The sequence below is a fragment of the Tricharina praecox genome, assembly GCF_024521635.1.
Source record: "Tricharina praecox strain CBS 144465 chromosome Unknown BZA05scaffold_2, whole genome shotgun sequence".
In the NCBI taxonomy this organism is placed as follows: Eukaryota; Fungi; Ascomycota; class Pezizomycetes; order Pezizales; family Pyronemataceae; genus Tricharina; species Tricharina praecox.
In genome coordinates this window covers 2,040,841-2,065,331 of record NW_026250404.1, presented here as the reverse complement: position 1 = coordinate 2,065,331, position 24,491 = coordinate 2,040,841, and the positions used below count along the sequence as shown (strand labels likewise).

The following is a 24,491-nucleotide window of genomic DNA, read 5'->3' as shown; positions in this document are numbered from 1 at the left end:
AACAGAAGTAGAAACAGAAACAGAAGTAGAAACAGAAACAGAAACAGACGGAGACCCGAGGACGGGAGAGGGGGGAGGGGGGCGTCCCATGCTTGGTTAGCTCTGTACGGTACGTGCAGCACGCAGATGATAAAATTCCATCGCAACTTGAAAAATATCGTATGTGAACTACATACCCGAGCAGGACAGGACAGGACAGGACAGGACAGGACAGGACAGGACAGGGAAGGATAGGACAGGACAGGACCGAAATACGTTTGGCAGCCACTACGGCATTATCCTCTACTACGGTATTACCCAGTAGAGAGTCAAGGCTAGAGTGTAGTAGGCTGGCTGGTCCGGAGTTCGGATGGACGACCCCTCCAACTCCTCTGGCCCTTTCTCCTTCACCCCTCCTCCTACGCTACGGTACGGTGCTTTCCTCCTCCTCATGCCTGTCTTCTTCATCATAGTTACTACTCCTACCCTACTACTCTACCATACACACCACACCAATCTACAAGGTATATCAATACGCAGCTTGTGTTCGCCTCCCTCCCTCCCTCCCTCCCTCCCGTGACCCCCATGTCTCAAAAGCTTGGTGATATAGTATATTATAGAGTGCTTCCCCGGCTTAAGCGGCGGCGCCGGCGGTTCGGGGGTTTGGTAGTAGAAGCGATGCGGGTAGAGTATATGTACTGTACCTAAAAGTACCAAAGCGTGTACCTGAGCATGTACCTGCCTTTGTATGTATTCGGAGTAAGTAAGTCGAGTACTCAAGGCCACATCTACACAGCTACCAGTACTAGGTAGCGGCATCTATACCTAGTAGTAGAAGTAGTAGTAGGTAGTAGTAATTACTTGCTTACCCACGCACTCCGCTGTACTTACTAGTAGTACGGGAGACATGATATATCTCTGTAGTTATGACGGCCCATCACACGATACCTACCGTATTGCAACTCGCAGAGAATGTGGAGAATGCGACAAACTACCTGGTTGCTTAGGTACTACTACCGGTAGTATATAGTAGACCCGACCATGATCGTGGACGGTGGCCCCGGCGAAGCGGTGAGAGCGCACTCCTGTCCGTTCAACCGTAGCTGCCCACCCACCCACTCACTCACCCAATCAATCATCCACTCGATCACTCACTCACTCAGCGGACCAATTGGGCTGAGTACCTAGGTAGTTAGTACTCTCTCCGTCCTTGATTATTCCATTCCAACGGCAGGGGAAGACTCGCGAGTAAAAGTAATGGGCATCCGCATCCGCAGCAATCGCTACATACCGTACTAGTAACTACCGGTACTACCGGTACTACCGGTATGTAGTATCGGGACTCTTGAGTCTTGTCGGTGCAAGAATTCGAACCAAAAGGCTTGGATACTTTCCCCGGGGGCCGGGTGGCGCTTGCGGTCGCCGTCGCCGGTCACGCCAAACTTGTTCCGCGTTTCGCTGCATGCTGGATTGCTGGATATGCTTAGGTCTTACTGTCTTACATGTTCCTCGCTTCCTATGTAGAGATATATGTGCCTGGAGGGTGGAGGATGGATCCGCTTCCGCCCTGGCTAACTCATGGGATAGGGATACTTTCACTTCTGCTTCCTACTTAGAATAACCAAGTAAGTAAGATGTACTTACGGTACTTGGGTCCGCCCCCGATGCCGTTATCCAGCGCTCGCGGGAGAGCGAGAGGTGAGGTGAGGTGAGGCGACTAGCCGAGGCCGCCGCCGCCGCGGAAGAGAAAAAAACAAACCAAAAAACGGACCAGAAAATAAAGAGCCCCCATCCCCTCCCCTCCCCTGTGTGTGCGCGATATGTAGATGCGTGCGCTCGATGGACGTGAACCCCAGTGTCCGGTTGGCTGGGGATGTCGCCATATATCATACTAGTAGGTAGAGTAGAGTAGAGCAGAGGCCATGCACTACTAGTATCTACTACTACTAGTTAGGGGTATGATATTTACCACTAGAGTACCCACATCGACTTCCGCTTCCCCCTGCTGCTACATGAAGTGGCTCTATATACTGGTTGATATCCATCTTTCCCAAATCCTACCATTCGCATGTATGGTCCCTGCACGTTTGATTCGCACCGTGCGCTTAGATACTAGTTAGTACCCAGTTGCCTTACCTTACTGGCAATCCGAACACCACCAACTACCTAGCCGGCCGATGTCTAAAAGACTGAAACTCCGAGTGGAGCTACCTACACTACCGGTGGCGACTCGGCGCGAGGTGCGAGGTGCGTGGTGGCGGTCCGGGTTAACTGGAGAACAGCGGTTGTTCTCCACTTCCCATCATCCATCCATCAAGCAGGCAAGTACCGGACTTGAGTAGTTATCAATCATTTGCAATTGCAATCGTCAAGTGTGATACGCCGCCACGGAACACTTTGATTCTTCAATGGCCTAAGACGGTAGACTCCGGGTAGAGTACGGACCACTTGATCGATCGGACTAACTAACACACGAGCCACTTGCGCGCATGGGGGAAGGGCGGATGGTAGATAGAGTACCTATAACTACGACTACTACTACTACTGGTACTTCTACATATAGATATACCAGGCCCTCAGAGTCCCAGACAAGGCTGCGTCGATCCCGGCCGCTACTCTAGATACAGTACTCTACGGTACTCTACGGTATGCGGACCAGGCTTCGGAGCTCTCCTCCTAGATACATATCATACCTACAGTGTACACACCTACCTACTCCAGAGTCTGCGTAAGTGAGTACTTCTTACCGTCATGTAGGTAGTCCAAGTATGTATTGTACAATACATACAGAAAGCCTCCCCCTCCACCCGCGGTCCCGCGGCGGCCGCCACTCGTGCAGTTCGGTGCAGTGCAGTGCAATTATACTATACTACGGTACATATACTCTACCAACTACTCTACAACAACAACCAGAAAAACAACCCTACCGGCAGATGTATCCGCCGCCCACAGGCTAGGTACGGGAAGTAGGTACTCTACAGGCTCGAATCGATAGCCTTAGGTAGGTATCGGGGGTATATACCGTACCGTGTGCAGTGTGCGCCGACATGGCTGGCTGGCGAACTAATAACTACTAGTAAATAAGTAGAGTAGAGGATTGTAGCTTTGTGGCTTTGTGGCTTTGTGGCTTTGTGGCTTTGTGGCTTTGTGGCTTTGTACTACCTAGGTACAGCAATCTACGGAACGTCGTCGTCGTGTCGTCGAGTGCAGAATTTAGGCTCCCCTCCAGAGTGGAGAAGTCGAGTCGGTAAGTACCTGGGTAAGTACCTGGGTGCGTACTTGGGACTTCCTTGGATGTATAGGTACCTGGTATATGTGCGTATCGCTCAACACTGCAGGTGCTTGCGGACCGACTGATCGGGCGGCCGACTGACTGACTGGATGGATGCCCGGCCGGACTGCGTGCTACTGTTGCGCACTACCGTACCGTATGTTCCATGGCCCGTGGTGGCGAGGGTGGTGGTGGTGGTGGTTGCGAGAGCGTGGTCGGGCGTGTTGCTATTGGTAAGTAAATACCTACCTCATACTCGATGTACTCTTCAAGCCCCCTCGCAAGTCAGTCCGCGCGGCTCGGATTTCTACCTAGGTAGCTAGTAGATCCGTACCGAGGCCAGTACGACTCGGGAAAAGTCGACGGACGGGAGCACGGGAGGAGGGTGCGTATGTACGGTGTTGTGCACTATTCGTGAGCTAGTTAATGCCGCTTGCAGGAATGATATCCAGACTGTAAACTCCTGAAGCTCCGCTCCGTACCGTAGATTTCCTATCTAGCTGCTCGGCGCCACCACCACGGCCCATTAATCAATCCATCCATCCAAGCAACATCTCTGTGGCGGCGCCGCATGATTTAGTATGTAGCGGCCACGATCTCCCGCCCCGCCCCGCCCCGCCCCCATAGCTCCTCCTACGGTACACGCACGCACGCACGCACGAGTACGTACATACATACGAGATAACGTACCGTATGTACGAGATATTTCGAAAGTTTGGAGAGCTTTTCGGCGGGGCCGCGGGGGCGCCACTGCAAGTCTGCAACCGCAAGTGCACGCGCGCACAGCGATCCCGAGATCAACATGAACATCCCAAGCGTCAGGTTCCGGTTCCGGTTCCATGTTACAAGTTCGCATTCTGCACGACATACTGTAGGTACAGTAGGTCTGCGTCCGCAGCCAACATGTATTGTACATGCCTATCTATCCGGTGCCGTCCCCATGGTGTGCGAATGATGGACAGTGATGCCTCTCTCCCATCCGAACAAAAAACAAACGCCACCCCACCCACGCGTCTAGACTTGGACTCGACCTCGGATGGCCCGCCGAAGCGACCCGCTCCACTGGTCGGTCGTCCCCCTAACTATGGTACTCTAGCTAGCTGGCCTGAGACATCAACGTCATAGGTACTTCGGTGGCGTGGGCGTGGGCGTCGCCGTCGCTGTCGCCGACCCGTGCGTGCGTGCGTGCGTGCGCCCACAGATAGATACGGTACCTACCATAACATTGTGTGGCTGTAGGTTTGTAAGTAGAGTGGTCCTCCATCTACCGGGCGTGTAACGTGGCCCCGAGGGAACACGGTTGGAAGTTGGAACAGCTGGTGTTTTTTCTTGCTCTCCACCGGGGATATCCAAACTACGCAGGTAACTCCGTAGGTATCGTGGACATCCCATCCCGTCCCGTCCCATCCCATCCCATCCCACGCGCTCGACGTACGTAAGAACGTGCCGCAACGCAGCGCAGCGTCGTGTGTACCGTACCGTACCGTAGTCTCAGCCACGCGAAGGTCGAAGCCGCGCTTCGAGAACCGACCGAGCGAGGATGTGCTATTCCGCAAATACGATGGTGGCCGGAGAAGGTGGGGTGGACACTGGAAAGTGCATCGGGATGGGAAGTGCAGGATTCGCGAGATTATGCCCGTTCCGAAGGATCCATCCGCCGTGGCCGGCCCGGCTTCGACCGAACCGATCGAAGACTGATGTGATCGACGCGATAGTGGCCCAGCCACTCGTCGCTGTGCTGCTCTGCGGGAGAAGGAGGAGAAGGAGGAGGAGGAGGAGGGGACGAATGACTGCACGCCACTGCGCTACGCTACTGGTGGAGAGTAGATCATCTGGATGGACAGGCTGCTGCTGCTGGGCGGGGCGGGGCGGGGCGGGCGCACACGGCAGTGCGTTCGTCTGTGTTCTGTGTTCTGTGCTTTCGTCCGTTTGTGCCGCGCCCCTCCCCGCCCTTCTCCAGCTTGGTTTCTTACGTGTTTCCTTGCATGTGCTTGTGCTTGTGCTTTGCTCGCTGGCAACTGGCCAGCCTCCCTGCTTGGCCGTCACTCACTGGCTCGCCTACCGACCGACCCGGGTCCGACATGATGTTTTGTTTTTGTTTTGTTTCGCTTTTTTATTTTTTGTTAATTATTTCGTTTTTTTTTTCTTCCCTTGTGAAGTTCGAACCCCTCCTCATGAGCGAGCGAGAGGAGCGGAGCGCCACGGCGCTCATCTCGGTTGGCAGCTGCAATGCGAAGCACCGATCCCCCGCCTCTCTTCCCCTCTCGTCCCCACCCTCCCACCCACCCATCCACCACCCACCACCCACCACCACCCCCCCTCTCGCTTCCAGACACTATCTGCAGCGATGGCAGTTTCATATCCTTGTGGAGATCCCCATCTGAAAAGAAAGAAAGAAAAACTTCGGACACCGCACGCAGGGTAAGGTCTGGGCGGAAATCGTAGTGAGTGTATGTAGAGTACTCGGTGCCCCGCCCCGCCCCCGTGACCAATCCAACCCAACCCACCCGACTCCGACTCCTCGACCAGCTTGCTCCTTCGAACTCGGCCTGCGTCTGGCTCTGGCGCTCGGCCAATGGGTATGCAAGTAGAGTAGCTACGCTGCAACTAAAACTAATATGCATAGACAGCATAGGTAGACAGCATACATAGCAAGACGGACCCGCTTCCCCAGTCCCCAGTCCCCACTGCATCATCTCATGCCTTCCAGACTTCCAGTTATTGTCAGTTTTGGGAAAGAAAACGAACCGGCGGCGGCGGTGGCGGCGGCGGACTACGCACTGCGGACTGCGGACATCGTTGCTCCTGGCGGTGCTTGCTTTGCTCACCTCGTGCTGACTGCCACGCGATGATGATGCTGATGTTGTTGTTGTTGTCGCTGCTGTTGTGTTTTTGTTTGCATCCCGATACTATTTCCCGGGGAGTGCCGGGGAGAAAGTACTCTACTCTAGAAAGAAGGAAGGAAGAAAAAGAGAAAAACAAAACAAAACCATGGAAAAGTCTCACCACGCGTACGGTACTCCACATACTGTACGTTTAAAATGTAAGGTATCGTTACATTAAATCAAATATCATATACCTACGGCAATATAGCGACTTGCGCACTGTCCAGGTAGGTACCGATTTGCCCAAAAACCCCGCATAAGCAGTAGCAGTAGGTAGCAGTAGCAGTCGGTACATGGCCGTCGGTAGCAGCATGTAACTGCTAATTCCGTCGAGTTGGAAGGGAGCGGGGGTTTCGCCTTGGTATAATACATGATACTTGGTCTAGCTCGAGGAGAGGAGAGGGGAGGGTCGGAGGCGACTCTGCTGATCTGCTTGCGGGATTCCTGCGTCGACAGTTACTCCACATACCTAGTCCATGTATGTACCTCGAGTACGTACCTGGTAGATATGGTACCGTATGGGGCTGACCTCAAACTTACCAGCTGCGTAAGTAAGAAGTAACGATGGACTTCTTTTCGGGTTTCCGACTTTTGAGAAATCTGGATGGGGACTGCGCTATACATGCGCCTACATACTCTACATACATGGCACTTCTTACTTACATACTGCACATGCAATGCGCATGGGAGATGACTCGGCCTTGGCGAGCGAAACGACGTCGGTGGGCCCGCTCGCTCGATCGAATGGACGGGCTGCTGTGTGAAGCCATTAACTACTAGCACCCGGGGTAAAAAAAAAAGGAATAAAAAATATCGAGGTGGGAAGGGGAGGGGGATGGAAGCCTGTTGGCTCGACCTTACCGCAGGTTCGCAAACTGTTCTGTTCTGTTCTTTTCTGGCAGTTGTGGGTAAGACAGTTTTCCTGCAGCCCATGATGGCCGTTTGGATGGAGGATTGGATGGAGGAGGCGTTCGCGTTTCCTTCCATACCCATTCCCAACGATCGATTCGAGCGCATAATTTTCGCTATATCGGCCCCGCCCCCCTCTCGTCCCCTTCCTGGTAGATATCGGGAGAGATACGGTAGAGAGAGGGAAAGAGTGTGAGCGTGAGAGAGAATCCAATCGACAGGTCGACAGCATCTAATTCATCCCAAGTGTGCGTGCGTGCGTGTGCACTGTGCAGCAGCGGCAGTTGGACGGTGGATGCTGGATGGCGGATGGTAGGTTAGCATGGCAACTGTTGGAACCGTGGGCCCCACGAGTGGTTCAGGCGTGGGGGGTTCCGTCTATGGTACATAATCGGCGGCGTGCAAGGTGCAAGGTGCCGACAGGACGTGATGACCCCCCAACGGTACCAGTAGCTATCGGTACATAAGTGAAGAGTTACAGCCGCAAGGCATGTAGGTAATTGATCATGATAGTTACCGATCACGATGGGGCCATGGACTTGGAAGTTGGGGCCACGGCGGACAGAGCAGATAGGAGCGAAAGTACCGGCCGCAACATAACACACATACCAGTAGGTACTAGCAAAGTACATGTCATCCAATCCAATCGCGAATTCTGCATCTTATGTCGCGCCACACCTTTTCCTCACCGCCATGGATGCACACCGGCATCATCCCCACTCCCACCACCACCATAACCAGCTGTCAACCCAGCCGACCGACCGGCCACTCTAGTATAGCCAGAGTACGGTATAAGAACAAACGAACTCGAATTTCAACAGCCCCCCGCAAGGCGGGGCAATGTTGGAATCGTATGAGTGTGCTGTAAGTAGATTAAAGGCCCCACCATCATCATCGTCATCATCATCAGCATCATCATTACGCATCTTGTATGTATGTAGGTCCGCCATCATCATGGATTCATGGATTCATGGATTTATGGATTCCCAACAGCAGTAGAGCAGACAGTAGTAGACAGCAGCAGACAGCAAACGCTTCTGCAGAGTAAGCACTTAACTACGACGGTAACCATCTACATATACTAGGTATATGTGACCTCTAGCATGTTCCCAACACTCGAAAAACTAGGCTGAACGAGGCGAGGTGGGGGGGGGGGAGACTGGGCGATGCCTCGCCTTGGCGAGTGAGTGCCAGTGATGGAGGGAGCATTTCCCCAGTCCCCAGCCCCTCCCCATCTTCATCCTCATCGATATCGATATCCAGCCATTCAGCGAGACGGACGCCAGCCTCGAGTTGGGTAGCAATATCTAACCCGTCCACCCCCCAATATGTACCAAGATCCAGACCGCGGCCCCCCCCAGTGGCTGGACTGGACTGGACCGGACCGGACCGTCGCTCACGGCGGTGGAGTGGTGGAATCCTGTGCGTCTATAGTACATAGAGTAGAGTGAAGCACTCCACCAAGTACCTAGTACCGGTATGTAGGAGCGCCCCCGGCCACACGCACATCCAGACATCCAGACACCTGCAAGGCAAGGCGTGCACTGCGGCGTCCGGATGGGATTCCTCAACGTTTGGGATGTGTACAGTATGTACCCTGTGCCTTTGCGGCGGCTGCTGCTGTTCAGTCCGTCAAGTACGTCAAGTACGTACCTACATGTGCGTCGAGTCCACCCGGATATCCCACCATCACCTTACCATCACATCACCACCACTATCACCATCACTGGCTATCATCACAACCCGTGGGGGCGACCAGTGATGCGATGCGATGCGATGCATGTGCTTAAAAGCCTACCTGCGGCTGGCGGCCATCATCATGTCAGTCCTCCCTCCCCCTCCCCCGCCCGCCCGCCGAGTCCCAGTCCCAGGCAAAGTATAGTACCTACTAGTAGAGCACTCTCCAACTACTTGGGTACGTAGAGTACTCTACGCATCGCACGCATCGAAACTCGTACACATGCGTACCCGCAACACACACCCCGGTCGCCGGGGGGTGTTGGTGGAAAGCCCGCTCGCCATTGGCCGGCTCGGCGGGGGGGCGGGGGGCGGGGGGCGGGGCGGTTCGAGGCTTCATCACTCACTCAATGCCTTCTCGGTTGGAAGTGTGTGTGTTTTATTTTAGTTATTGTTTTTTTTATGTGGTGGTTTGCTCGCTGAGCTCGGTCCCTCGCCCTCGCCGGGCAAGCCGGCATCTCCGAAGTCCTGGTCCTCGCCTTGCCAGCTGCTGTTGGAGCGGACGGACGTGGGGTGACGGTGATACGGTATCTATCGATCGTATGTACCGGTATGTAAGCACAGCACATGGGAATACTCTACCCAAGTGTGTTTGTTGGGCTCGGTGCGGTGCAGTGCGCAGCGGCGCGTCCATGTTGTTTCAGCGCCGGAACGGAGTTGCGAAAACCTGCGTCGCCCCTCACCCCCTCCCGATATACAGCTGCCTATGTCTCGATCGGAGCGTAGGGAAGACACGCCTCTAGATCGTGGGAGCTCCCCCCTTCGGATCTCGCTCGGACAAGACGCTAACTAATCGCTCCTCGCTCCGAACCGAGAAGGGCCCAAAAATACTCACCCCTCCTCCTCCCGGTACATTCGACGTATCGTATGTCCGTATCGTACCTCCATCCGCCACCACCATACCCCCCACTTTCTAGGTATTCCGCATTGAATAAATTCCAGGGTTTTGCGTGGAATTACCCACTTTAGCCCTAATTCGATAGATAAACCCTCATCCCGCCGCCGGATTTCAGATTGATTAAAGAATTATTTCTGTCTTTTTTTTCTTTCGCGGCGGATGATTATTTCTTCTTCCCAGGATTCGAATACATACCATGTTGTTCCAATCGAATAGAATCGAATGAGCTGTCCCGTGCGGCGGCGGCCACACACACATACACGTGCCCCCAGGTGCTTGCACTTGACTACTACTCTACCGCCCCGCAATAGCCGCGTCCAATCATCAACCTCGGCGCCCTAAAATTCGCAAACAAATCTCCCACTTTCTCGGCGCCGAGATCCCTCCATATCTATAGAGTCTCGACGCAGGGCGGGAGGGATGTCAAGGGGATCGTTTGTACATACATACATGCTATGTCTATAGTATGTATAGTATGTACAGATATATAGTATGTATAGTATGTACCTGGGAACCGACCGACCGACCAACCGACCGGGCCTCATATGACAGCCTCGTGATGGGGCGCAGATCACCGTATCTATCGTACATACGGAGTTCTGACTGGACTGGACTCCGCTCGTACACAGCGATGGGTAAGAAGTGCAGAAGTGCAGAAGTAGGCAAGTAAGCGGAAGGCCGAGCCTCTGCTCACGGGCGATGAGTGATGAGTCGTAATGCACCTTCCGGCTGGCGGTGAGAGTACGAATGCGAGACATCGTAGATCTGCGGCCAGATGCCTCGCTCGCTCGCTCACTAGAGCGCACATAGAACCGGGGTGCTGCGTGATTGTTCGCAGTGTAGGTATCATACGTGCGGATGGCGCCTGGTAAACATCATCCGGTTCGGTTTCGTACCTCATGCTCCGGACCTCCGGTTCCACGGTCCACCTCGTGTAATTTCGAGAATACTTCCAGATGGAAGCCCAAGCTCGGTCACATGGCTCTGGTGGTCTAGATACTCCAATCTACCCAAAGCCGCGTCCCTCCATTTCACAGTTACCGGAATCGAAATTACCGCCCCGTGATCCCAGCACCCAGCACCCAGCTCGTAGCTCCCGCTCGCAGCTCCCGCCGCCGCCAGTGCAGACTCAGCGCAGACTCAGTCGACGATTCCCAGGCTCCCAGGCCTTCTAGTCACCTAGTCTTCTCTCCCCGCCTTACCCGCGAGAAGAATACGAATCCGCCCCTCCCCTTCCCCCGTCCCGCCCAAGTACTCCCAATACTCCCCATGTACCGTGGTTAATTTACCAGCATTACCCGAAACGGCAGTGCCGATCCTGTTCCTGTCCGTCCCATCCGGCCCGCGTCTCGGCCACGGCAGATGGTCCTAGGAGCAGCGCCCGAGTGACGCCGAGTGCACCCGTGCCGTCGACACGTTGTCCCAACGCAACGCAACGCGGCAATAGATACTAGTAGATACTACCTGGTACATTGAGGGCACTTACGCAACGAGGTGGGTGGGGGCGGGGAATGAGTGGGGGGTGGGAAGGGGGGGGGGGGTAGGCGGTCGAGTGAGGCTCCGTGAGCTTTCGCGGCCGGCGAGCTGGCCGATCGACTTCGTGGCGGTGAAACATCATCAACCCACATAAACCATAGTTCGTCCACGCGGACAAGGGCGCGGGAGTTGGCGTTTTTTCGACAAGGGTCGTGGCGTGGCGCACGAACTACCTAGACATAGACACAGGCGTAGACGTAGACGTATGTAGACGTGGACGTGAACGGGATGCGCTGCGCAGCACAGAACCGCGCGGTTCCATGCGAGATCCCGTTCGCCTCCGCGGTGGGGCTGGCTGGCTGGCTGGCTGGCCGTGGGCCGTGGCTGCGGAGCGGAGCGTTTTCCTGTGCGGGCGGGCTGGGACTACTGCGGCTGCAGTGCGAGGGGATACCTAGCAGCGGTGAACCAGCTCCGTGGGCTCGAGGTGAAGCGGATTCCCCGCGGACCTCAAGGAGACAGGACATGAGCCCGACATGGAATCTCACTGGCCTTCTTTGATCTTTGAAGTCGCGGCGGGAAAAAATAACAAGGAAATTGCAAGAAGTGTGGCCAGCCTGGGAAACTGGAAACTGCGCCCGTTGGATGGGAATCATGGGATGGGCGAGCTCGATAGCTGAACCCGAATGCAAACTCGTGAAGGAGGCTAGATATCGGCGCTGATGGACACCTACCTCCTGTTAGGTATGTACCGGTATGTACCCGTCAAGTGACCGCTGCCCGGCGTGATCCGACAGACAGAGCTCGGGCTCGGGCTGAGGCCCGTCAATGATCAAACGGATCCGATCCGATACGATCCGAGATCGAAGGAATCACACTTGGCACATGGCACATGGAAAGTGCACTGAATGCGCCGCACTGGAGCCGGCGTTTTTTGACACAGCTTCCCCTCCCCTCCCCGAGAAGGTAGAAGGAGAAGACGGTAGCAGAAAAGTCCTACATGGCCTTATTTTATTTTATTTTTGGGGGGATTTGGTCGTTGATTGAGTGAGTGCTTGCGACATAAGTAATAGCTAACTATCCGGATCGTAGCGGTATATACACGGTAAGATAGGTATACACGCCGTCTGCATGTCCACGGCCCGTCCTCAATCAGTCCGCAGCAGGCCTTTTATGGTTCCGCCCCTGCCCTCCGCCCAACTCCCGCCCGCCACGTCTTTCCCCCAGCGACCAGCGACCTCCGGGACCCCTTCGGCCATATCGTTGCCCGCCAGAAAATCCCCGATGGTCTAACAAGGTTTCCAGGGACCTAGATTGGCCACAGTTTTCAGGCAGTCGGGTGATCCAAGATGAAGTGAGAGGATGAGTGATGACTCGTGACTTCCTCTGCAATTTCGCAATGCCGAGGGTTCTCGTAGTGGAGGTTTCTCGTTCTTCGGAATATATACCCCCATTTGTGATCCTATCCGGCCAAGATAGGTACAAGTCAATTCCACTCTTATTAAACTTAGTATGTATGTAACCCAACTATCGTACAACATCCTTTTGTCCCTCCTCCCTTCACCATCTATACATCCCCCTCCTCCCCCACCACGACCGCCACATCCTCCGTGTCCATAATATCGAGATCACTAAGCCCCGACGACTCCGGATCCATCAGTGATGTTGGGGGAGGCGGGTGCACAATTTCCTTCGCGGATCTTCCACGCCTGGGTTTTTCGTTTGTGTATGGCAGTGTGATGAGGGTAGAGGTCGATGTAATGGACTTGGATGGGCCTGCGGCGCGCTTGGACTTTTTTGCTGGTGGTGGTGCTGTCGACTGCTGTTCGCCGTCAATTTCCTTCTTGACGCCGTTCTTCCGCCTGGCTTTCTTTGCTGGCATAGGTTCCGGCGCTTCTTCGCCATCATCCTCCTTCTTAACGCCGTTCTTCCGCCTGGCTTTCTTTGTCGGCATCGGTTCCGGCGCTTCTTCACCATTATCCTCCTCCTTCATAGCTTCTTTATCGTGGTTCTCCTCCTTCTTAACCTTCTTTCCCCTCGTACTCTTCACCGGCGCCCCATCCTCCAAATCTTCAACCTCTTTCTTCTTCAGCACCCTCTTCCTTGGTGTCAGCCACTCCTCCTTCCCAAGCGGCCAATACACCCTTCCCTCGGGTCCACCCATTCCCAGCTCCTCCTCCGGCACCTCCTCCCTCTCCGCCTCGCCCTTCTTCGGCGGTCTATTATCATCACTCCTCTCATGCGGCGCGACCTCCTTCGCCCCTCCGCCGTCCTCAATCCCATACCTCCTGTACAGCTCAAACACGGCCTGCTCTTTATCCTTCGCCTCGATCATGAGGTCCATCGTATCGTCGCACGGCGGAAGGTTAAGGACTCTAGGGGAGTGTTTCCGCATTTCGCGGCCGGTGACGGATCCCTCGCAGGGCTCGGAGTAGTGCTGCTTCTGCGTGATGCCCTTGCGCGTCCACGTAGCCTTGATCCGTGGGAAGAACTGCTGGATGTCCTCGGTCCCCGCCCGCATCGACTCGTCGTGGATTATGTTGTTGTGGTGGTAATCGAGGACGAGCGGGATGTTGAGTTCCTCGCAGATCGGGAGGAGGTCGTGCACAGACCAGATCTGTGTTTTCAGCCACGTTCCAATTCCGAGGGCGGCGGCGGGAGGGGGATATACATACCACATCGTCGTTTTCGAGCACCAGGCGGGCTTTAACATCCTCACTCAATCCCGCATAGTTCTTTCTAAATCTGTCGAGCGTCTCCCCTTTGTCCCCAAACATACCGCCCATATGCAGGATCATCACTGCGTCTTTGTCTGCCTGCCCCTCCATTCCCAGCCCGCTCAGTAGCTGCGAGTGATACTCCAAATCCTTCTTGCTAGCCTTGATAACCTCGGGCCTAGGACTCCCCAGCTGCGTGAACTGCCCCGGATGCGTCGTAAGTCTATGACCAAACTTCATTGCGAGCTTCCCGGCCTCGCCCAGTGTCTCTCGGGCGAAATCGAGGTTGTAGCCGTACTTTGCGTGCGACGCGAAGGGAAACATCTCGGAGGAGATACGAAGGAAGCGGATTTTGTATTTCTCGTTCCAGCGGATCAGGGTGGACAGGTCCTTTGCGTTCTGGAGGGCGAGGGATTGCACGAACGGAAGTCCCGCTGTCGTCCATTCTCCCTGCTTGAGAATCGTTTCGATACGACATGTGCGCGAGCAGAAGACGGGCGGAACGCTAGTGCGGAGGTAGGTATTCAGACACGCCTAGACAGACACCGTATCAGCATATGTGTATCCGATGATTCCTTAGGTAGCGAGAGTGGTGTCTCACATATCCTATCCGTCCCTTGAACGGAATAGGCACGTAGGAGCTATTAAACTCCGGCGCCCTAACACGGGGCTCGTCGTCCTCTTCTGGCTCCTTCTTCACAGGCTTCCGTTTGGCTGCTGGTTTCTTCTTCTCCTCTCCTTCACCTTCACCGTCCCCATTCTCCTTCGCCGCCTTCGGTGCCTTCTTCTTTGTAGCCTTGCCCTTAGGCTTCACGTTCTTCCCCCCGTCCACCTCCACCTCCATTTCTGGCTGAGAGTCCTCCGACTCCGATTCCTCAGGAACAAACCCATCGCTATCACCACCCTCACCACCCTCACTCACGTCGCTCTCGATCACAGCAGCGACGACTGCAGCGGCGGCTTTGCGTTTCGGCGGCATATCTACCACACCATTAGCATTCCCTCCCTACAACCCCACCCGAAGCTTCCACAAAAATACACACATTGAAACCGTCTAACCTGTGTTCGGGCTTTCAATCGTGATATCCAAAAATTACTGAGGCTGTGGCAAAACACCGGTGATTGTGACAATATCCTCGAAACTGTTGTGGTCGACGGTACGTGTAACAGTCGAAAGATCATTCCATCGATAAGTAGAGTAGATAGAGTGTATACGAAGGAGACGAGGAATAAAGGAGTACAACTTTGGTATGTACGACGAGGTGAAATAAAGTAAAGTAAATGCAGAGGCGGGAAGGTGGAAGGGGGTAAGAGGTAGGGGTATCTGCACGATCTGAGCGGCAGATCATGACCAAGTAGATCCTCCGCACTCGATCGATGACACTAACATTGGAACTAGATGGACGTCATGATGATGGCTTTTGGTTCGTTCACAAGGAAAGGCGCTATGGCCCCACTCGATTCAGACGACATCCAACCCAGATGTATCTCGCGCTCACTCATCAACATTACAGAAATGCTATTCTGCCCAACTGATACCCAAACGCAACCAAGCACCGCTCCCCATTCGAGAATCAGAATCAAAAAAAAGCAAAACCAACACACAGTAGAACAAAAGAATAGAAAAAGTACAAGTCATGAGATTCCCAACCCGAAGACATAGAAAAAAAGAAACAGTATAGTATGAAGATGATTTCCCTGTCCGAAAATCATATGCCCCCGTGCCCATCCATTCGTGATAGCCCAGTATTCCCCTTTGGTACAGTATTTTCGTTTTATCGACAGGTTGGCTCTTCATTCGCTTGTGTGAGGTGTCCGTTTACTGTTGCACGATAAAGGTCCTAATCAGCTTACTATTCCCCACAGTGTAGCTGGTCCAGAAGCGGTCCGGATCGGCGACGGAGCCAGTGTCTTGTTTGTGGAAGAGGTTTCCGACTTCCAGACGCCGTTATCAGCCGCATCAAATGATCCGCAAGACCGATCCGGATTTCAAAGGTCAGAAAATCAAGGTGTACCAACCAAAACAGCATCATCATCCATGCCATCTCCTCCGTTGACAACCGCGACGGGTGCAGCAGAGGCAGTCTCGTTACCACCGAAGTAGTCGGCCATCTCCTGGTCAAGCTGCTCGGCAGTCTTGGGCTTGGAGCGACCACTACCAGCACGTCCGACACCACCACGAGCACCGGCGGTCTTGTTGCCACGAGCGGTTCCGCGTCCACGAGCAGTAGAGACGACAGGCTTGGGGGTCGTCTTGGGCCTAGCATCAGCCCTAGGCCTAGCTGCAGCAATCTTGTTGGGCGCACTAAATACGTGTCAGTGTTGTGCGATAGGACATGGTCGAAGATCTGGGACATACCCAACGCGATCGGCAAAGCTGGCGGGAGCATTGGGGTCAACGACCAATTCAACCTGCATATTCAATCAGTTAGAACCCATAAATCATAACAACTATGCTACTAACCTTCATGGGCCTGCTGTCAACCTCGACACCGTTGTACTTTTGAGCAGCAAGGGTGGCGTGCTCAGACTTGTGGAATTCGACGGTGGCGACACCGCGAGACTGTCCAGTGGGTCCATAGGTGAGAGTAGCGCGCCGGATCGGTCCAACGACCGACTGGAAGTATTCCTTTAAGAAGTAAAAAAGCTGCGTTAGAAAATCGTCCACAACATTCGATAGCTCCAATTTCCGAAAATCGCCTTCATGAGGAGACGAGAACGGAAGCAAGGGTGGATTCTATGATTAGCCATGGGCCCAAAGGGAGCCTGCAGAATCCAAGCGAATGAGCCTTCCCTAGATATACCACATGATGCAATCGTGAAGCATCAGGCGATTATCGGATAGATTCTGCTGCGATCCCTCTGGCGCCCGTCCGTAAAGCAACCGGTGAAACCACTCCGCGATGGTCCACCGCCCTCTCGATGTGATCCCAAACCGAATCCAAGTCGATAGAGGTCATCTCGATCCTCAAGGGTGAACCAAACGGTCGGCATCATGACATGTGCCCAAGGGCGCGTGCCAGATCGTGCCATGTTACGACATGTCGTAACGCGCGTGAATAACTCGAACGCTGGCGTAGATCATCGACAGGAGGGTTGCCTTCGCGGCAACACTTTGCATCAAAAACTTGCTTTATGGCTCTCGATTCCGTTCTGCAAATGTACGCGTTCTCGTCTCCTCGAGACATGCTTGGCATGACTCAGTCGTACAAGCGACGTACCTTAATCATCTGCTCCGAAACATCGAAAGGCTGTGAAGACTGTTAGAAACTGTCGCGTCGCAGGAAAGTAAACAGGACGACATACCAGGTTCGAGACAATGATTTTAGAGGCCGAAACCTTGCCAGAGGGTCCAGTGGGAATGCCCTTAGCTCTGGTGGTGGTGGGATTGGTGGGGGTGACGATAGAAGCGTTCGCCTTCTGCGCAGCAACTCTGGAAGAGCGCTTGCGAACACCACCGACGACAGCAGCTGCGGCCGGCTTGCCTCCACGGCGACCGGCACCACGAGGGCGGGTAGCGAGGATCTCGTCGAGCGAACGGTCAAGGTTGGAAGCCATTGCTTATGATCGTGGGAGTGAAGGAATGCGAGAATGTGTTATATTGATAGGATGAGTGGCAACGAAGACGCGACCGAGGAAGATAAGGATGGTTCGGAGCGGGAAGTAGGATGTGGTAGTTAGAGGAGTTGTGAAGGAACTTATTATTTCGCGAGGTCGTTGGTGAGGGAGTTGTCAAAGGTTCTTGTTGTCGCGCGGTGGTTGTTGTGATGAGAAGGAGGAAGGGAGAGTTGGAAGGGGGAGTTGAGGTTAAGGGAGTGGCGCTAGTGTGATTTCGCTGCTTGAAGGCTAGTGCAGCGTCAGCGTTTGTTGTCGTCCTAGGGCTCCGCCACATTTCGCGCAAAGCCAAGCCCTAAACTGCAATTGAAACAACTAGACAACGAGAGCTCCAGCGAGTGAGCATATCCTACGCAGGTATATCGGCACTAGTTGCGGGGGAAACCAAGAGTGCTTCACAGATGCGCATAGGCATAGCACTTCAGTTGAAGCTTCGTCTCCCTCTTCCACCCCACGGTGCTTAACGTGGAAGCTCTGGACCCATGATTTGCAACTCTACCTTGAAGGGTGCGCACTACCGTATTGAATGTATATTCTAAAACTTGTGACGGCACGTACGTTGGGGCATATTGGTGCAGTGTCAGTGGATTGTTCTCTATCTTCTGGACGCATCTCGAGGCATCACTCGAGACACAGCCGCGGTGAGATGTGGCGGTGCTTGATCTCTTGCTATCACTGGCGAGCAGTTGGCGAACTGGACACAGACCAACCAATGGCGTCATTGTGCATACTCGGAACCTAGCTTGATGGTTTGAGCTCAAGAGAATCTTCCATCAGGGGTAGCACACTTCATAGAACCCGTTGCTTCAGATCTAGGATGAAGCCGAACACCTAGATCTTGCTTAGAACGGGGCGCGGAGTTCCGTCACAAAACAGATCATAGAAGGTGGAGAGATATTGCAGTCAGCACTCCGACCTCTCTTCAGACGAGAACTCTCGTCTAATCCCCCATTAACCAAACGAAAAGCACAGGGCGTAGAACAGAGCATTCGGGTAGACCAGTTTCAAGTATTCAATCACTCTCCACTCATACGGTGAACCTCCCAGTCAAAGCGAGGAGGGTTAGGATAGTTCACGACAGACAATATTTCGGTGAAATATCACACCTTTCTATACGTGTGACGTGTCCCAGGTGAACCAGTCGCTGTCTTCGCAGCTGCGATACTAGTGCGAGAAAGAAACCTTCGGCTAGCCAGAAGATACATAGATTGCTGAAGATTGTAGTTAGCAGCAGCAAAAGAGGACGAAATGCATAAACGATCGTGAAGAGACACCTGCTGACAGAAATCCCGTTAGACAAGTCCACCTGTCTCTCGCTGTTCGTCCGCCGTACATGCACCTGGGGCTACAACACAACATACACAGCGTGTACATGTACTCGACCTTTATCATGACTTCGCGGCCCGGAGACAGCAGATGTGCATGTAAATGTCATGAATTGTATAGACGGCGACAGTATAACGCAAATGGACCACACACGCGGATAAAGGGAAACATTAGAGCCATAAAGAAAGCAACAGACGAAATGTAGTATACGCAGCAAGTAAAGGAACCCATAAACGCGTAAGCCCGCACCCAACGCGCCGATACCAACGCAACAAGACTCCAGCCGACTCATACCCTTAGCTTTTCAGGATTGCCAACCTCTGCCTCATATCCTCCAGACCAGCTTCGTCCTCCTCCAATTGCTCGGGCTCGACCTCCGGCTCAGTGAGGGGCGTGCTAGGCACCTCGCCAGTCTTCTGCAGCTTGCCGGCCATGATCTCGCTTAACACCTTATCCACCTCACCCTCTACCTCCTCGTCCATATCGAAGTCCTGTTCGGCAGGAAGAGTATCATCCAACATCTCCTCTATGATCCCTGCCTTAACCAGCTCCATACTCAACTCCCGCATGGTGCCCGTGAGCTCCGGCAGACGGATGAGGGAGTTCACATCCTTCATGACCGAAGTACTCGCGCGGATCGAGCCCTCAATCTTCCGCACCGAGAATGCCTCTTTGACCTGCATCATGACCGACTGCAGTTGGGCACGGGACGTAGCAAGACGCGTGGATTGTCGACGGATCCGCACGAGTTCGACGGCGAGCATGCGTGTCTGCTGGGCCGCGTTATGGCGCGACTTCGAGGCTTGGATGATGAGGCTCCGTGTCTTCGTCTCGAGGAGTTTGAGGTCGCGGATGTGGCGGTCCAGCTCGCGCGTGTTTTTGCGGATCAGTTGGTCGCATTTGCGGAGCTGGAGTGTGTGTGTGAGTCCTTATGCGACAAGGAGGAAGAGGATGAGGAGGAGGGAGGCGGTACTTGGGCTGCTGGATCAGGCTTCCAGAACATGGCTTTGATGGACTCCATGACTGTAGATATATAGTTTCGGGTCTGTCGGGGAAGAGAGGAGGGGTTGTAGAGGCACCGTTTGAATTGTACTAGTTCTCCGAGGAGGGTGGTATCGGTTTAAGCTTGGTCCAGATAGGCGCAGCTTGCGAGAGATGAGCTTGGTACTCGAGCTCCATGGAAGAGGGCTCGAGAGGGTAACCACTCATCGTGGGTCACCCCCGGCCATTGGTTACGGCATGCCCCGCGATGTTCTGTTTTTGGCAAATTATACCCCGCGCGGGATGAATGCGAGAGAACAAAGGGTGCAGGTTTTAATAGTCGAAATCCACTGGTTCGACAGATGCTTCCTTGATCAATCATCACCTTGATTTTCGGTGCATTTTAGATGGAATGTTCTATAAGTTTCGCTGCGCTTCTTCTGCTGTGACGCAGGTTCAGCGACGGATCCGCCCGCTAGTTACTCCTCTCTGCCTGCCCCACCGAACTGAAGGAATACACCAACCCCAAATCAACTAAGCAAAGCATTGTTCTTCCCATCTTCTTCTCGCCCACACCTCCTTCCTACCTACTCCTACACAAACCCACCATCCCCCCGTAATCAACAATCCCCATCGCCGCCTACAACGACATAACATAAACTCCACATCCTTACCTTTACAAATATGTCTGCACCAGTTACTCCCGAAGGTACGTTCCCCAATCCAAATCTCCTACCCCGCGGTCCTGTCGATTCCCGATCCTTGTCCCGTCTCTGCGATGTCGCTGTATTGAACTGCCCGTTTCAACCGCACATATCCCGCCTGCCCCATTGACACGCAGCATCTTCATCCAATCCTATCATTTTCCGAGACGCACAGCTAACACGACCTGCGCCTCAGTCCTTTGGGCCCAGCGCTCTTCTATCGACGACGATGAGAAGAACGTCGTCTATCTGACCATAACGGCGGCCGACATTCCCAAGGACTCTTTGAAGGTTGAGCTCACAGCCACCAAGCTCAGCTTCTCCGGCGAGAACAAGTGGAGGAAGTACGCCCTCGACCTCGAGTTCTACGCCGAGATCGACGAGAAGCTCTCCAAGACCCATCACTCTGGCCGCGGTGTCGAGTTCGTTCTGCGGAAGAAGGAGATCAAGGCTGAGTTCTGGCCGAGACTCGCGAAGGAGCCCAAGAAGCTGCAGTTCATCAAGACCGACTTCAACAAGGTTTGTGATCCTTCCTGTCTATCTGCCCGTTGCGGTGGTAGTGTGATGATTCCCGTGCTGATTGGCATTCGCTGTAGTGGGTCGATGAGGATGAGCAGGATGAGGCTGAGGAGCCCGCCATCCCCGCCGGCAACGACATGGACGGCGACATGGACGGTGGCATGGGCGGCATGGGTGGCGGTATGGGCGGTCTTGACTTCGCCAAGATGATGGGTGGTCAGGGCGGTGCCGGCGGTATGGGAGGCATGGACATGGCGAGCATGATGCAGGGTATGGGCGGTGCCGGCGGAATGGGAGGCATGGACATGGCCAGCATGATGCAGGGAATGGGCGGCGTTCCGGGTGGCGACGACGACGACGTACGAAATTCCCTCCCGAATGAATCGTGAAGTGCGTGAGCTAATGGTTCAATAGGAGGACATGCCCGAGCTCGAGGCCATTCCTAAGGATCAGCAGAAGGAAGTCACTGAGCAGGAGGAGACCGCCATCGAGATGGACGCTAGTGTCCCTGCCTCAAAGAAGATTGAGGAGGTGAACTAGATCGTCGCGGGCGTGTTGTAAGTCTACTGAGCTATGGCGAAAGGCGTAGTGCGGGTTTCTTTCAAGCATATTGTCCTGCACCTTCTAAATCGATGGATTTCTGGGTTTCCTTTTTGAATCTTTTTTTTTCCCGCAAGCACGAAGAATGAAAAACGTCGAGTTGCTGTTCCAGCGTCGAGTGTCTGTGTGTGTGTCCGCAACCATTGCATGTGAATGATGGTGGGATAGACAGGCAAACAAAAGGTATCAGAAAGACCAGACCCGTGCCAATGACTCCCAGAAACCAACACCGAGCTCAAAATCTACCCATCCAGCCAGCCAGAATTACTCCCTCCTAGCTGTCTTTTTCCGTCTGGAAACTTCAAGCTTCCGCTTCCACTCCCGCTTCCACTCCCGCTTCCACTCCCGCTGCCCAAATATCGTACATAACCGGTAATAATAAACACGCGTGTATTGAGCGTCGCACCTAAGGATGTCCAGTTAGCCTCTACATCCTTCACCTCCAGCAGCTCAGTCCGACATACCAGTTATTTTGCAACAACTACGGATACTGGCGCACCCTCGAGCTTCTTTCTGCTGCTGTTCTTGTCGGAATTGACCGACAGGAAGTGGTACAGCACAATGAGTGACATTGTGAGGGTTCCGAGGAAGATTGCGAGGGAGTTGAGCTCTTTGTCGGTGATCATTGTTGCTTTCTGTTGTGTTGTTTGTTCGAGGTGTTGTGTTGCGTTGCGTAAGGTGTTGATAGGTGTTAAGAAGCTGGGGTGGTTACGTGAGTTGCCTGCCGCAGGGCCAGGATGACGGCTACGTGGTACTCGGATAGAATGCAGCACGCCAAGAAGGGCGAAACTTGCCCCGCCGACCGCTAGGGGGACTGCACGAAACCGCAGTCTACACCCCACCGGTGAAGTTAAGTGAAGTGAAGAAGTTGAAGCCGTGAGTTCTTTGAGTACATCTCCTACTATCAATTGGGACGACCAAGCTGACAGTATCCTCTAAAGATAGATATACACACCCGCACCACACCTTCTTTGTCCACACGCACACGACACAATGCCTCCAAAACAGCCCAAGGGCGGCGCGAAGCCGTCGACCACCAAGGTGGTCGCTGACAAGGCCTTCGGAATGAAAAACAAGAAGGGAGGAAAGGCGCAGAAGGAGATACATAAGTTCCAGACGCAGGCAGCAGCAGCCGGTACTATGGAGGAGAAGCGGAAGCGTGAGGAGAAGGAGCGGAAGGAGGCGGAGAAGAGGGCTGCTGAGGATGCGAAGCGCGAGACTGCGGAATTGTTTAAACCCGTTCAGGTCCAAAAGGTTCCCTTTGGGGTTGATCCCAAGACTGTGCTGTGTGTGTTCTTCAAGAAGGGAGGGTGTGAAAAGGGTGAGTTTACCAACTTGACGTGGGATGTAGGGTCGTTGAGGTGTGCTGATTAAAGACAGGCAAGAAGTGTAAATTCTCCCACGATCCGGCGGTGGAGCGGAAACAGGAGAGGAAGAACCTCTACGAAGACGCGAGAGGGAAGGATGTCACCAAGAAGGAGGACTCTATGGAGAACTGGGACGAGGCGAAACTGCGAGAGGTCGTTAACAGCAAGCACGGAAACCCAAAGACTACTACCGACAAGGTCTGCAAGTTCTTCATCGAAGCTGTGGAGAACCAGAAGTACGGATGGTTCTGGACTTGTATATCGTCCCGACTAGCACCAATTATCGTGGGTGGATACTGATGGTTGAGAGTGTAGGTCCGAATGGTGGTGACGAGTGTATGTACAAGCACTCGCTGCCCCCAGGCTTCGTCTTGAAGACCAAAGAGCAGAGAGCGGCGGAGAAGGCGCTCATGGACAAGTCACCGATGGCCACTCTTACACTTGAGGACTTTTTGGAAGCCCGACGGTATGTCCTTCGATTCTCCCTGGCCACTCGCCACTAACCCGTTTTGCAGAGCCGAGCTCACCGGAGGTGGAACCCCCGTCACCGAGGAGAGCTTCAACAAGTGGAAAGCGGAGCGCAAATCCAAGAAGGAAGTCGAGGAGGAGGCTCGCCTTGCCAAGGAAGCCACTGGAAGAGCCATGTTCGAGAAGGGCGACTGGCAGAACGAGAGCGAAGACGAGAGCGAAGACGACGACGCTGATTTCGATCTCACCGCACTCCGAGCAGAGACCAAGAGGCTAGAAGGAGATGACGACGAGGTACAGCTCAAGCATTACGGTACCACGTAAACTCAAAACAACAAAATTGGTGTATGCTGTGTGGTGTTTATCATGCTGGGTTTTTTGCAATTTTAAAGGTTGCGTCTTCTTTCTTTCTTTTTCCTTTAGTTTTGCTGCGCTTTTGGGTGGGATCGTACATTACTTAAGGAAGGGGAGTTGATGTGATTTGGAACCCAAAACTTTTCTTTTTGTCCATGGGCTGGTTGGGGATTGTGGGTGATGAACATATGAACGAACAAACTGATGATGAGGAGGTGTGGTGTATGTATGTGGCGGAGGGGGGAGGAAGGGAGACTGCGGATTCACTCGCTTGCTTGCTCAATTCGATGTTGAATTTTAATGTTGCCATTAAAGTTGAAATGACCCTCTTCGTCAGATATGTAGAAGATTTCGGCGGTTAAGGTTGTAAGATATCGCACTTTGTGGCAATACAAGCTGCGGCTATGGGTAACCGCGTGAGCGGCGATCTTAATATCTGCTGTTATCTGACCGGGAACCAATGGGGGAACATTAATTTATCTCGCATATGGTCTTTCCCAAACTATGGCGAACCAAACTAAATTACCTCTTCTGCTCGCTCTATTCAGGTACAGGTAAAAACACCACTACCGTACAGTTCGTTACTACCTGTCCGGGAACTATGTCCGCGGTCAAGAATACAGCAGCGCCCACAGTGAGTGACATTCGCAGAACCTATCCTACCTACTGCCGTTACCGCACCCGGCTC

The 24,491-nt window shown here is 53.8% G+C and overlaps 9 protein-coding genes across 9 annotated transcripts; 3 read left to right on the top strand and 6 right to left on the bottom strand.

Annotated features, from left to right (window-relative positions):
• Positions 1-564: 564 nt before the first annotated feature.
• BZA05DRAFT_415413 (uncharacterized protein) lies at positions 565-4,948 on the top strand (the record flags this gene model as incomplete). The annotated part of the gene is made up of 20 exons (XM_051485307.1): positions 565-588; positions 691-725; positions 987-1,001; positions 1,279-1,305; positions 1,596-1,604; positions 1,806-1,873; positions 1,934-1,935; positions 2,182-2,226; positions 2,543-2,625; positions 2,701-2,707; positions 2,737-2,745; positions 2,893-2,936; positions 3,152-3,226; positions 3,282-3,294; positions 3,435-3,483; positions 3,577-3,635; positions 4,126-4,130; positions 4,376-4,427; positions 4,490-4,493; positions 4,740-4,948. The coding sequence occupies 20 exons, from the start codon at positions 565-567 to the stop codon at positions 4,946-4,948; spliced, it is 834 nt and encodes a 277-aa protein (XP_051343796.1).
• Positions 4,949-5,579: 631 nt separating this feature from the next.
• BZA05DRAFT_385731 (uncharacterized protein) lies at positions 5,580-6,758 on the bottom strand. The gene has a single exon (XM_051482439.1). The coding sequence runs from the start codon at positions 6,275-6,277 to the stop codon at positions 5,975-5,977; it is 303 nt and encodes a 100-aa protein (XP_051343795.1). The 5' UTR covers positions 6,278-6,758; the 3' UTR covers positions 5,580-5,974.
• On the bottom strand, positions 6,134-7,249 carry BZA05DRAFT_113646 (uncharacterized protein). The gene is made up of 3 exons (XM_051478605.1): positions 6,997-7,249; positions 6,676-6,891; positions 6,134-6,579 (listed from the first exon to the last, which is right to left on the bottom strand). Exons 1-3 carry the CDS (start codon positions 7,150-7,152, stop codon positions 6,322-6,324), a joined length of 630 nt encoding a protein of 209 aa, XP_051343794.1. The 5' UTR covers positions 7,153-7,249; the 3' UTR covers positions 6,134-6,321.
• Positions 7,250-12,582: 5,333 nt separating this feature from the next.
• Positions 12,583-15,147, bottom strand: BZA05DRAFT_113608 (UV-endonuclease UvdE-domain-containing protein). The gene is made up of 4 exons (XM_051478604.1): positions 14,929-15,147; positions 14,471-14,850; positions 13,828-14,403; positions 12,583-13,769 (listed from the first exon to the last, which is right to left on the bottom strand). Exons 2-4 carry the CDS (start codon positions 14,846-14,848, stop codon positions 12,720-12,722), a joined length of 2,004 nt encoding a protein of 667 aa, XP_051343793.1. The 5' UTR covers positions 14,849-14,850; positions 14,929-15,147; the 3' UTR covers positions 12,583-12,719.
• Positions 15,148-15,277: 130 nt separating this feature from the next.
• Positions 15,278-17,686, bottom strand: BZA05DRAFT_367796 (putative mRNA export protein mlo3). The gene is made up of 6 exons (XM_051481572.1): positions 17,176-17,686; positions 17,091-17,120; positions 16,334-16,498; positions 16,229-16,281; positions 15,889-16,174; positions 15,278-15,804 (listed from the first exon to the last, which is right to left on the bottom strand). The coding sequence occupies exons 1-6, from the start codon at positions 17,425-17,427 to the stop codon at positions 15,715-15,717; spliced, it is 876 nt and encodes a 291-aa protein (XP_051343792.1). The 5' UTR covers positions 17,428-17,686; the 3' UTR covers positions 15,278-15,714.
• A 946-nt stretch (positions 17,687-18,632) lies between these two features.
• On the bottom strand, positions 18,633-19,969 carry BZA05DRAFT_385714 (Snf7-domain-containing protein). The gene is made up of 2 exons (XM_051482438.1): positions 19,784-19,969; positions 18,633-19,718 (listed from the first exon to the last, which is right to left on the bottom strand). The coding sequence occupies exons 1-2, from the start codon at positions 19,829-19,831 to the stop codon at positions 19,107-19,109; spliced, it is 660 nt and encodes a 219-aa protein (XP_051343791.1). The 5' UTR covers positions 19,832-19,969; the 3' UTR covers positions 18,633-19,106.
• A 127-nt stretch (positions 19,970-20,096) lies between these two features.
• BZA05DRAFT_385712 (HSP20-like chaperone) lies at positions 20,097-21,721 on the top strand. The gene is made up of 3 exons (XM_051482437.1): positions 20,097-20,500; positions 20,692-21,014; positions 21,092-21,721. Exons 1-3 carry the CDS (start codon positions 20,476-20,478, stop codon positions 21,401-21,403), a joined length of 660 nt encoding a protein of 219 aa, XP_051343790.1. The 5' UTR covers positions 20,097-20,475; the 3' UTR covers positions 21,404-21,721.
• On the bottom strand, positions 21,722-22,293 carry BZA05DRAFT_385710 (Oligosaccaryltransferase-domain-containing protein). The gene is given in 3 exon segments (XM_051482436.1): positions 21,722-21,952; positions 21,965-22,020; positions 22,079-22,293. The coding sequence occupies 1 exon segment, from the start codon at positions 22,238-22,240 to the stop codon at positions 22,082-22,084; it is 159 nt and encodes a 52-aa protein (XP_051343789.1). The 5' UTR covers positions 22,241-22,293; the 3' UTR covers positions 21,722-21,952; positions 21,965-22,020; positions 22,079-22,081.
• A 109-nt stretch (positions 22,294-22,402) lies between these two features.
• Positions 22,403-24,258, top strand: BZA05DRAFT_385704 (uncharacterized protein). The gene is made up of 4 exons (XM_051482435.1): positions 22,403-22,935; positions 22,995-23,237; positions 23,297-23,447; positions 23,497-24,258. The coding sequence occupies exons 1-4, from the start codon at positions 22,608-22,610 to the stop codon at positions 23,771-23,773; spliced, it is 999 nt and encodes a 332-aa protein (XP_051343788.1). The 5' UTR covers positions 22,403-22,607; the 3' UTR covers positions 23,774-24,258.
• Positions 24,259-24,491: the final 233 nt, after the last annotated feature.